Raw genomic sequence first — 12,431 nt, 5'->3', positions numbered from 1 at the left:
ATTAGCCCGTACAAACAGACAGAGAAACAAACTATTTGAAATAAATCTAGATATGTTCTAATTTCACTTCTAACATCCTTCTCAGCTATCATCATTGACTAGTGCCTTGCCGGTGTATACCGATAGCGCTGGCGGGGTTACCCCCATTCCATTATATGCAGCTAAACCAACCTGAGTGTGTAGCAAGAGCTGCTGGTGATACTCACCGAGAACCTGGACGAGTGGTGTGCAGCGGGCACGGGACTTCCCGCAGGGGAGGGCGCGGGCGACGGCAGCGGCGAGCGCAGGCGCGGCCGCCGCTCCTCGTCCGCGGCCGCGGCGGGGCCCAGCGTCCCCGACCCCGTGTTCACCACGCCGGTAGCACCCATCGTTGTACTCTGCAATGAAATGCAATTTTTTCCAACATAGAATAACAAACGAGTTGACAGGCCACCTGATAACGAGAAAGAGGAAGAGATAGCTATCGCTAATAGACGTGAATAGTAGCATGAACATCACAAGAGTACGCCAGCCCCAGAATAGTCTGGTGCCCATCCCAGGATTAGGGGACATTCAAGTATTACCCAACTGCTTGATACAACATTAATAAATACTCCAGTCGGTGCAGTTATAGTCTTTAATTATTATTTTTTATACAACTTAGAATGGCAAACAAGCTGACGGCCCAACTGATGGAAAGTGGTAACTGTCGCCTATAGACATGAGCAGTACCATGGACATATGGAGTATACTGTTTCGCCCATGATACCCCCCATGCGTTGCCATTCCTGAGGACTCAGGTGTTATTCCTCTGTACCCAGTAAATTCACGCCATTACCCCACCCTTCAAACCGAAACACAGCCATGCAAACACAACTGATTCATGGTTGAAACACGAATGGTACAGAGGTGCCCAAGCAATCGACTTTTGTACAAGATCTTCCTCTGGTATGTAGTCTCCGTCTAGTAATATAATGGCATGGTATAAATCATACTCTGGCGAGGCAGGCGTGCGCGGTGTGGCACGTGAGACTGATCTTGCGATGCACGCGTCGCTCGGGCGACCCCCCCGTCTCGTTGCGGCGGCACGCGGCGCGTATCGCTTGCGTAACCAGCGCCAACGCGTTCGCCTCCGCCTCCGCGCCCGTTTCCGCTCCCGCTTCCGCCTCCGCCCGTGGATTGGGCGGCGGCTCCTGTACATAGAGACAGATTTGAAATCACTGCCGGCTCTCAGTAGCAAACAAATGTTAGCAAGTCGTAATCTTAGGGGGAGGGGATTGTTAGTAATGGGGAGATTAGTCCCCCATTGCTATCAATATACCCTATCAGGTCGACCTCCACGCGGTTCCCCCTGGAAACTATTGTGACAAATTTATCGTTGGATTCGTCACGATGTGCTAACTGACCTGCCTTTTCGTCCTCACCTATCACCTCTCACTGGCGCTCCGCCAGTGTATACCGATAACGCAGGCGGGGGGTTACCATGCCATTTTCATCCATTAAAAAAAAAGTCGCAATCTTACGACCATTTTGAGACAACGCTCTCAAAGATTGTTAGTAATGGAGACTGAGATTCCCTTTGCCAGCAATATACCCAACCAGGTCGACCTCCACGCGGTTCTCCCTGGAAACTATCATGGTTAATTCCTGATGAATTCATCATGATGTGCTAACTGGCCTGTTTTCATTCTCATCTATCACCCTTCACTGGTGCTCCGCCAGCGTATCCCGTTAGCGCAGGCGGGGTTACCATACCATTTTCACCCATCAAAAAAAAAAACTTAAAACTTAGTACAAGTTCTATCTCGATACGCCCTCTAGAAATGATCCATTTAATCGATTATCCTACTTCTGTAATCCACGTGTACCAAGTATCAGGTAAAAAAATAGCGGGCACAACGTACCGGCGGATCGTCTAGGTCGATCTGCGTGAGCGTGTGGTTATCCTTCATGGCGGTTAGCAGCGTTTGCAGCCCGGCCACGCCCAGCCGGTTGTCGCGTAGATCCAGACGCTGGGAACAGCAATATGATTCTTATAAATTTAATAACTACACCGGTTTAACTTACGTATTATGGGGGGAAAGGGATTGTTAGTAATGGAGACTAAAAATCCCATTGCTAGCAATATACCCAATCAGGTTGACCTCCTCGCGGTTCTTCCTGGAAACTATCATGGTTAATTCCTGATGAATTCATCACGATGGGCTAACTGGCCTGTTTTCATTCTCATCTATCACCCTTCACTGGTGCTCCGCCAGTGTATCCCGTTAGCGCAGGCGGGGTTACCATTTCATTTAAATCCACTAAAAAAAAAACTTACGTATTATATATGGGAGGGGGAAGGGATTGTTAGTAATGGGGTCTAAACAGCGCCATTGCTAGCAATATTCCCTCTCAGGTCGACCTCCACGGGGTCTCCCCTGGCAACCATAATTTATTTAGTTATTTACATACATATTTTTAAAGAGTTTAACAGTTTTTACCAATGAAAAAAAAAATCAAACATTATAATAATACAATAGTTATAGAATCATAGTTAATTCGATCTATCGAGTTCATCACGATGGGCTAACTGGCTCCCGTAACCCGTTTCATCTTCACCTATCATCTATCACTGGCTCCCAGCCAGTTTACGATTTCACTAGCATCTATTAAAAAATCTCCGTGTGGTCCCGGCATAGAACAGGCCACCGCTTCCTTTCCTGTCGGTGTCGTAAGAGGCGACTAAGGGAGGACTAGGGATGGGCAGCAGCGTCCCTCTTAAAATATCACCAATGCTTAACTGTTGCCAATCTGCTTGTCAAGCGTGGCAACTACTGGCAAAACCACAATTATGGGGGAGTTAACTGTATACTGCCGAATAGCTATATATATATATATATATATATATATATATATACACTAAATTTTAAACACAAATTGCGCTATTTCTTAGAAAAATCACTTTCCCTTTCAGCTTCTCCCGCTGGTTGCTCTGTTTGAGTCATAGATTGCTATTTGCCCTTCTATTACAGTTGTTTTATTTAAATGTTTCATGTAGTAATATTTATTTATGTATGTATTTATTATATGTATATATTTATTTATTTAATATATTAGGTGTATATTTATATTAGTCTATTTATATGTGCATATTATACAAACATATCAAGTATTACTTTATATTTCCTCTATTTAATAATGCACCGCCTACGTATTTCTCTGTTCGCCCAATGCTCGACTGGTAGAGAATACCGTCCGGTGTTAAGTCCGCCATATGTACATAGAATTTTACTGTGCATTAAAGTTTAAATAAAATAAACAAATATATAGTTAATATGATGATGACGGCGGAAAGGGAGTGTTAGTAATGGAGACTGAGAATCCTATTGCTAGCAATATACTCAACCAGGTCGACCTCCGCGCGGTCCCCCCTGGATACTATCATGATTAATTCCTAATGAATTCATCATGATGTGCTAACTGGCCTGTTTTCATTCTCATCTATCACCCTTCGCTGGTGCTCCGCCAGCGTATCCCGTTAGCGCAGGCGGGGTTACCGTTACCATACCATTTTCAGCCATCAATATGACGGTGAGAGTGTCAGCAGTGAGAGTGACCTGGAGGCCGCAGTGGCTGGCGAGCAGGTGCGCGAGCGCGGGCGCGGCGTCGGGCCCGAGGCGCGCGGCCTGCAGCCCGAGCGAGGCCAGCGGCGCGCCGGGCACGCCGGGCACGCCGGCCGCCGCCGCCGCCGCCAGCGCGCGCACCGTGTCGCCGCCCACCGCGTTGCGCCCGATGTTCAGCACGCACAGCGACTGGGACGCGCGCTGGGGACGTTCGCATCTTACCTTTACTTCATTCATACACCACATACCAAATATTGTCATAGTCGTAGAATACTGACGGTATATATATATATATATATATATATATATATATATATATATATATATATATATATATATATATATATATATATATATATATATTCTACGTCAATATTCTACGACTATGACAATACATGTATATTCATAAAAAATAAAAGCTTCTACAAGTCTATTTTAACTATTACACTGTTCTGACACTTTCTTTCAAATTAGGAATTTAATTGGAAAGAAAGAGACAAGATACAGTGAACGCTCTATATATATATAAGCAACTCATTTGAACAAATTTCAATATAAAAAAAATTCTTATTGGGATATGTCGCTTATAGGGAAAAAAGGAGTATAAAAACTACTTACCGTCTGGAAAATATGTTTACTTATATCTTTTACTAACTAAGCTGAGTAGAATAAATAAAATATAAAGAATGTTATTTATAGACAGTGTTAATTGTATTTGTATTTCAGTGAAAACGTGTCGCCGTGACTAGACCGGACTGCGCGGGCGCCGCGTGGTCTCGTTTGCCTTCAAAAGAGTGGGGGGGGGGGGGGGGGCATCATCCAAAAATTTTTGCAGTGTACCAAATGTAAATTAATATTATGTAGGTACAACGAGGAAATATTGATTTTTAATTTGTTACAATTTAACTCAAAAACTACTCAACTAATTTTACTAAAAACATTTCCACGGAATAACATAGGCAATTTTATATTTTTTTGTAAAAAAAACCCGTGCGAAGCCGGAGCAGATTACTAGTATGTAAATACATTATGATAAAATCTAACAAAATTATAATTCACTAAGCAAAACGTTTAATGTAAGTACTAGATAGATAAATAGATAGATAGATACTCTTTATTGTTTCCTCCAAAAGATTACAATAGTAAACTTATTATAAATATAAACAATTACAAGAAATAATCACAGTGAGAAAACAATGGGCGACCTTATCGCTTAGAGCGATCTTATATCGATAAATATTACATAACTGAGGGTCTACTATGAATAAAATCCCGAATTTTCGGACTTAATTTCGTGTTTTTGTTCATAACGAAATCGATTCAGTAGATGGAGCTTAACCCTTTGTTCGTCATAAAACCTACCATAAATGTCCAAAGGAATGATATTCTAGTATTTCTAATATTTATGACAGTATGTATAATGTAATTTTCACATCAAATTTGTGTTACGTTCGGACCCGAAATCTCGGAAAACATTTCATGGTAGGCCCTCTGATTATCGGTCAAGATAGAAGCTTTCAAAAAAAGCGTTAACGCTCACTTTTTATCTTTATCCGAGCAGTAAGTGCTTTATATTATTCTCAACTTCGTGTATAATATAGTATATGTCATATATGTGTAAATACACTCCTCGCAAAAATTAAGGGAACATAAAAATTTTTGAAATTTTTGGGTGATTTTCAACAGGCTGTATTTCAGTGAAAAATAATCGTACAGGAAATTTATAAAAAGGGTTTTGAAGCTTGAAAACTCTAGTTTTCAGATATTTTGGTGAAAAAATTTTTTGAGCTCCGGTTTCCATGCAATTCTTAAACAAAGCTGAAAATAATTTTTTTCTAAATTTTCTAGGTTTCGTTTTTCACTCTATGGGCATGGAAAAATTTTTTCGAGCTACTCCATCGTATAGGTCTCTTAGCGTGTTTATTCAGCTTCAAAAATCGCTTTAGATGGCTCAATTACGACCATTTGTCTCCGAGATATCGAACTTTGAATGCAAAAGCATCCTTTTCCATTCAACTGCTAATATCTCTGGAACTACTGGTCGCACAGCAAGCGGGCGCCGAGTTTCTTTATCTGCATAAAATTTCCAATTAAGCACAGTCAAGAGTTAGTGAAGAAAAATTTTTTTCCACCTCTAACATTGAATTGAAAAAAGTGGAAAAAAGTGACTTTTTCTCCTTTTTTGGTTACTTGGCTGTATCTTCGCTAATATGGGCGGGAAAGCTAAGGTTTGAGGAAAATTTTACAGTCTATTGTTCCTTAAAGAACCCCCTAAATCCCTGGAGCGATCGGTTCAACGGTTTTTCCCGGACCAATTGATTGAAATTTTGGAAAAAAATAAGGGAACAAGGTTTTTGTCCCTTAAACTCACCCTAACGCTTCTTTTGTGCTTACGCACGTAAATCCGACCGTGCAACCTCCACGTGGTATGCTTTGGGTAACGCTAATGCCGGCGGTAAATCGATCATCAATCAAAGTTTTTGTCAAAAACTTTGATTTCCTTAAAAACGAAAAAAAAATTTTTTGTAAACTTTTTTCGACTTTTCAAAAAAAAAATTTTCTTAAAAATTTTCTTGATTTTTTTCGATTTTTTTTTGATAATAAATTTTTAAAAAACAAAAAATTGAGTAAAAAGTGAAAAACAAATTAAATTATTGATTTTTGAATGGATTAGGGTGTGTTTAAGGAACAAAAACCTTGTTCCCTTATTTTTTCCAAAATTTCAATCAATTGGTCCGGGAAAAACCGTTGAACCGATCGCTCCAGGGATTTAGGGGGTTCTTTAAGGAACAATAGACTGTAAAATTTTCCTCAAACCTTAGCTTTCCCGCCCATATTAGCGAAGATACAGCCAAGTAACCAAAAAAGGAGAAAAAGTCACTTTTTTCCACTTTTTTCAATTCAATGTTAGAGGTGGAAAAAAATTTTTTCTTCACTAACTCTTGACTGTGCTTAATTGGAAATTTTATGCAGATAAAGAAACTCGGCGCCCGCTTGCTGTGCGACCAGTAGTTCCAGAGATATTAGCAGTTGAATGGAAAAGGATGCTTTTGCATTCAAAGTTCGATATCTCGGAGACAAATGATCGTAATTGAGCCATCCAAAGCGATTTTTGAAGCTGAATAAACACGCTAAGAGACCTATACAATGGAGTAGCTCGAAAAAATTTTTCCATTCCCATAGAGTGAAAAACGAAACCTAGAAAATTTAGAAAAAAATTATTTTCAGCTTTGTTTAAAAATTGCATGGAAACCGGAGCTCAAAAAATTTTTTCACCAAAATATCTGAAAACTAGAGTTTTCAAGCTTCAAAACCCTTTTTATAAATTTCCTGTACGATTATTTTTCACTGAAATACAGCCTGTTGAAAATCACCCAAAAATTTCAAAAATTTTTATGTTCCCTTAATTTTTGCGAGGAGTGTATATTTGTTATTCATATATATTTATTCGTTTATATATGTAATTTTAGTATGTATGTATATCAATAATTACTAGTACCGCATTCGAGTATTCTGACACTTGCCTACGGTTGACTGGGAGAGAATGCTTTTAGCATTAAGTCCGCCTAGTACACATATTTGTACTAATGAATAAATAAATAAGCCTATGCCTCACCAGCGCCCTGCTGAGATGGTGGGCGCAGTTCCTCGTCAGCTGGTTGTTCCACAGCACTAGGAAGGCCAGTCCTCGCGTGTCGTAGCTGCCCATCACTGGAAATGTTTAACAAACATATTAGACAGTGGGAGTAGTAAAATCATCAGTATAATTCTGAAGTAGACTTCATCATCATTTCAGCCTTTATCAGTCCACTGCTGGACATAAGCCTCCCGCATAGACTGCCATAAAGAACGGTCCCGAGCCACCTGCATCCACTGACTCCCTGCAACGCATTTCAGGTCGTCACTCCATCTAGTGGGGGAGCGGGGAGAAGGGATTGTTAGTAATGGGGATTAGTAGCCCCATTGCTAGCAATACACCCTGTCAGGTCGACCTCCTCGTGGTTCCACCTGGAAACCATCGTGATTGATATATTGTTAGATTCGTCACGGTGTGCTAACTGACCTACCCAATAAAAAAACCCATTTAGTGGGGGGTCGTCCTATACTGCGTTTGCTCATACGCGGTCGCCACTCAAGAACCTTTCTTCCCCATCGGTTGTCGGTTCTTCGAGCTATGTGACCAGCCCATTGCCACTTCAGCTCGCTTAAGGATAAGGTAGTATCTGAAGTAGGCTTGTGTTTCATAAATTACCAATATGTTAAAATTGTTTTAAACACACACTCGGGACTTAAGACGATATAAAAGCGCTAAAGACGCCGCTCGATTCAATCCTGTCGTGACCACGACGTGGTGTAATCCGCGTCGAAACGTCGTCAATAAAGAAGCAGGTATGTAGGTACTATTTACCTATAAAAGCTTTTACATCGCGTCAAGTACCGATTGTGTATTTAAAATATGTGTAAACAACGCGGAAATTTAAAATTAACTAATTTAAAATTGGAACTTACAAAAAAAAAACATACATACATACATAAACATCTGTCACGCCTGTCTCCCATTAGGGTAGGCAGAAACAATGGAACGCCAAATGCTTCGATTCAAACAAACCTCTTTCGCTTCCTCCACAAATCTTTTCATACACGCTCGGCTGTTACGGGTACTTTTAATTAAAAAAAAAAAAAAACAATAGATTTTAATTGTGAATAATTGAGGTATTTCGTTTTCTAAAATAGAACTACTGTACCGAATATGATAAAATTTCTGCGGGACCAATATCAAAGTATATTGTTTTTGATGAAAAAAGAATGTTCCAAACCGGTTTATAAATTACTCAAATAGGAGAATAACAAACAAAACAGTATAATTTAAATGGAAAACTCCTTTTTTAGAGTCGAATTTCTAAACGAATTTAACAGGCTTTAATAGCAACATACATACATATATACATATACAAGTATCTATAGTGAGTTTGTGTTATTAGAGTGTGTGTTTACATGAGTACATATGTGTGTTTGTGTGTATGCATTTGTGCGTGAATGCAAGTTAGAATGGCAAATAAACTGACGGCCCACCTGATGGAAAGTGGTAACCGTCGCCTATAGACATGAGCAGGGACATAACAGAGTATACCGTTTCGCCCATGATACCCCCCACGCAATGCCATTCCTGAGGACTCAGATGTTATTCCTCTATATCCAGTAAATTCACGCCATATCCCACCCTTCAAACCGAAACACAGCCATGCAAACACAACTGCTTCACGGTAGAAACAAGAATGGGACAGAGGTGGCCAAGTTAAAATGACTTTTGTACAAAGTCTCCCTGTCGCGTGTGCGTGCGTGTGATGCGTGTGTATGCGTGCGTGCGAGCGTGTGTGCGTGTGTGTGATGCGTTATGGCGGTACTGACGCGGGCAGTGCAGCGCGTGCGGCGAGAGCGGCGAGGCGGCGGCGGAGGGCGGCGTCTGCGCCGCCTGCTCGGCCAGCGCCTCCGCCAGGTGCGCCACGCCCGCGTCCTGCGCACGCGCACCACACGCACCACGCACCACGCATCACGCACCACATGCAACACGCACACCACTCCACTGCAACCTCAACCGCATCAACACGCGACCCACACAGCACGTATGGGACACTCTTTCAACAGCGCACAGTTTCCATTGTAATTTTCTAGTACTTTAGTGTTACACCTCTATATCTGATCTAGCAACTGAACTGTGCCCATTTTGAAGTAACAATGCAATGACTAATATACGCTTATATGATCCTATAAATAGATAAATATTAACTTAAAAACTAGAATAACGTGTCAAATATCTTTAACATGTATTTTATTAAAATTCCTCTCAATTTAACGGCGAAATGTGGACATCAATAGAATCGAAAAGAAATAATCAGAAGGCCTACCATGAAATTATCTCCGAAATTTCGGAGCCGAACGAAACCCAAATTGGATGTTAAAATTACATAATACATACAGTTTAAAAATATTAAAAATGTTATAATATCATCCCTTTGAACTTGTGATGAACGAAATATTAATCTCCATTCACTAGGCCGATTTTGGTATAAATAAAAAGGAGAAATCGAGTCCGAAAATTCGGATTTCATGGTAGACCTCCTGTATTCAAATAGACTTGTAAAGCACTTTTATATTGACATTTTTTTATGATCTTATTTCTAAATATAAACAACCCTGGAAGGGAGGTAATTGTTAATAATGAGAACTGCCATTCCCAGGAGGGAAAGGGATTGTTAGTAATGGAGACTAAGAAATCCATTGCTAGCAATATACCCAACCAAGTCGCCCTCCTCGCTTTTCCCCCGGAAACTATCATGGTTAATTCCTGATGAATTCATCATGACGGGCTAACTGGCCTGTTTTCATTCTCATCTATCACCCTTCACTGGTGCTCCGCCAGCGTATCCCGTTAGCGCAGGCGGGGTTACCATACCATTTGCACCCATCAAAAAACCGTACCTGTATCTGGTTGTTGGACAGGTCCAACAGCTGTATCCTGGTGTTCATGCGGAGCAGCGACGCTATCTGCGCCGCGTCGCTCGTGGTCAGCCGGTTGTCGCCCAGCCGCAGCTCACGCACCGAACTGTTCGACTTTAGTGCAATCACTGGAAAATACAATATATTTTATAATATTACATTTTTTAGTTATTTTTAAAATTAATATAAGCAAAAGTACGCTCATAAATCTAAGGAGCTTCCTCCCGGGAACACTCAGGTTGTGGAATGATCTTCCTGTCGAAGATCTCCCTAGAAACTACAGCGTGGGGTTTTTCAGAAAGGATGTATTAAGGTTGTTGTTAATCAGTTAGTGGGTGTTGGGTATTGGATGTTGGATGTTGAGTGTTACGTGTTGGGTGTTGCGTATTGCGTGTTGAGTGTTGCGTGTTGCGTGTTGGGTGTTAAGTGTTGCGTGTTGCGTGTTACGTGTTGCGTGTTGGGGGTTGTGTGTTGGGTGTTGCGTGTTGCGTGTTGAGTATTGCGTGTTGCGTGTTGGATGTTGCGTGTTGCGTGTTGGGTGTAAAGTGTAGCGTGTTGCGTGTTACGTGTTGCGTGTTACGTGGTGCGTGTTGGGGGTTGTGTTGGGTGTTGCGTGTTGAGTATTGCGTGTTGCGTGTAGGATGTTGTGTGTTGCGTGTTGGGTGTTAAGTGTTGCGTGTTGCGTGTTACGTGCGCGTGTTACGTGTTGCGTTTTGGGGGTTGTGTGTTGGGTGTTGCGTGTTGCGTGTTGCGTATTGCGTGTTGCGTGTTGGAAGTTGCGTGTTGCGTGTTGGGTGTTAAGTGTCGCGTGTTGCGTGTTACGTGTTGCGTGTTGGGGGTTGTGTGTTGGGTGTTGCGTGTTGAGTATTGCGTGTTGGATGTTGCGTGTTGCGTGTTGCTTGTTGAGTGTTGCGTGTTGCGTATTACGTGTTGTGTGTTAGGGGTTGTGTGTTGGGTGTTGCGTGTTGAGTATTGCGTGTTGCGTGTTGGGTGTTGCGTGTTGCGTGTTACGTGTTGCGTGTTATGTGTTGCGTGTTGGGTGTCGGGTGTCGCGTGTTGGATGTTGCGTGTTGGGTGTTGTGTATAGAGTGTTGTGTGTCGGGTGTTGCGTGTCGGGTGGTGGGTGTTGCGTGTCGGGTGTTGCGTGTGGTGTGTGGTGGTGCGTGGTGGTGTGCGGTGTGCGGTGTGCGGCGTGCGGCTAGTCACCGAGGCAGAGCAGCGGCTCGCCGGCGAGGTGCGCGCGCTGCAGGCTGAGCGCGCGCAGGCGGCAGGCGGGCGGGCGCAGCGCGCGCGCCAGCACCGGCGCGTGCGCCGCCTCCAGCGCGCCCTCCCACACCTCCAGCTCCGACACCTCCGCGCTCTGCACGCACGTTGCATACCGTGTTACACCGTTACACACATACCGGCACAACGTCCCCACTCTCACACAATGATCCAATTCATGTCAACAAATTGTCAAATTAGCTGACACACTGTTCATTGTATTCACGAATACAATATATCTTGATGTACAATTGAGGTCTATAAAATCAAAGGCAACTAGATCCAAGTCTGTCAGACGTTCAGGAAACTACAAGAACTAATATTTTGGTCAAGGATATGGAACTAAATTCTATATTTTAAACCAGATTGAAAAAAAAAATAGAATATTAGTAATAATTTGAATTTTTTATTAATAGAACTTTTGAATAAGAGAAATATTTGAGTACAGAGTGAGAATGAAATCGATTTTATGACGTTTATCTGCCTTTGATTTTATAGGCCTCAATTATTTAATAAATAAAATGCGTGTTTACGCATTAAAAAAATGCAGGAATTATGAGACAAAATAAACATAATAGAAGTTATAAAGGAATCACTCTTAAATATTTGTCACGCAAAATTGTATGAAAAAGTTGAGCCGTTTTTCTCGAAGCATTTGTATGAAGACACTCTATTTATGTAATCTAAACTAGCTGACTGGGCAAACGTTTTTTTTACCATATACGTTATTTCGAGAATTATACATGAAAATTTATCGTACTACAATTATTATATTCGATTGCCATCTTGCAAGCCTATTGCGGAATATAAAAATAGCCATTAAAAAACAGAGCTTGATCGTAAAAGGGTGGAAATTTGAATTTGTATGTATTTTTCAATGCTAAATCATAATAAAATAAAAATAAAACAAATGTCAAAAAATATTTAGGGGTAGGTCACCCTTATCATTGAGGGGTATGATAAATAGATGTTGGCCGATTCTCAGACCTACCCGATATGCACACAAAATTTCATAAAAATCGGTAAAGCCGTTTCAGAGGACTTTGGTAACAAACACCGTGACACGAGAATTTTATATATTAGATA

General features: G+C 41.5%; 1 protein-coding gene across 2 annotated transcripts in view; it reads right to left on the bottom strand.

Moving 5' to 3' along the window:
• Positions 1-12,431, bottom strand: part of LOC113520880 (uncharacterized) — a 43,390-nt gene that overhangs the window by 6,232 nt on the left and 24,727 nt on the right. For both annotated transcript variants that reach the window (XM_052892108.1, XM_052892109.1), the window contains 8 exons: positions 11,289-11,442; positions 10,065-10,210; positions 8,994-9,099; positions 7,201-7,295; positions 3,579-3,785; positions 1,884-1,991; positions 975-1,172; positions 207-377 (listed from right to left, as the gene is read on the bottom strand). In XM_052892108.1, the coding sequence (XP_052748068.1) occupies positions 207-377; positions 975-1,172; positions 1,884-1,991; positions 3,579-3,785; positions 7,201-7,295; positions 8,994-9,099; positions 10,065-10,210; positions 11,289-11,442 (1,185 nt within the window). The remainder of the gene's footprint in view (positions 1-206; positions 378-974; positions 1,173-1,883; positions 1,992-3,578; positions 3,786-7,200; positions 7,296-8,993; positions 9,100-10,064; positions 10,211-11,288; positions 11,443-12,431) is intronic.

The sequence above is a fragment of the Galleria mellonella genome, unplaced genomic scaffold, assembly GCF_026898425.1.
Source record: "Galleria mellonella isolate WM207_F2 unplaced genomic scaffold, CSIRO_AGI_GalMel_v1 utg150, whole genome shotgun sequence".
Taxonomy (NCBI): domain Eukaryota; kingdom Metazoa; phylum Arthropoda; class Insecta; order Lepidoptera; family Pyralidae; genus Galleria; species Galleria mellonella.
The sequence above is the reverse complement of the archived record's forward strand: the minus strand, read 5'-3'. Positions and strand labels throughout refer to the sequence as shown.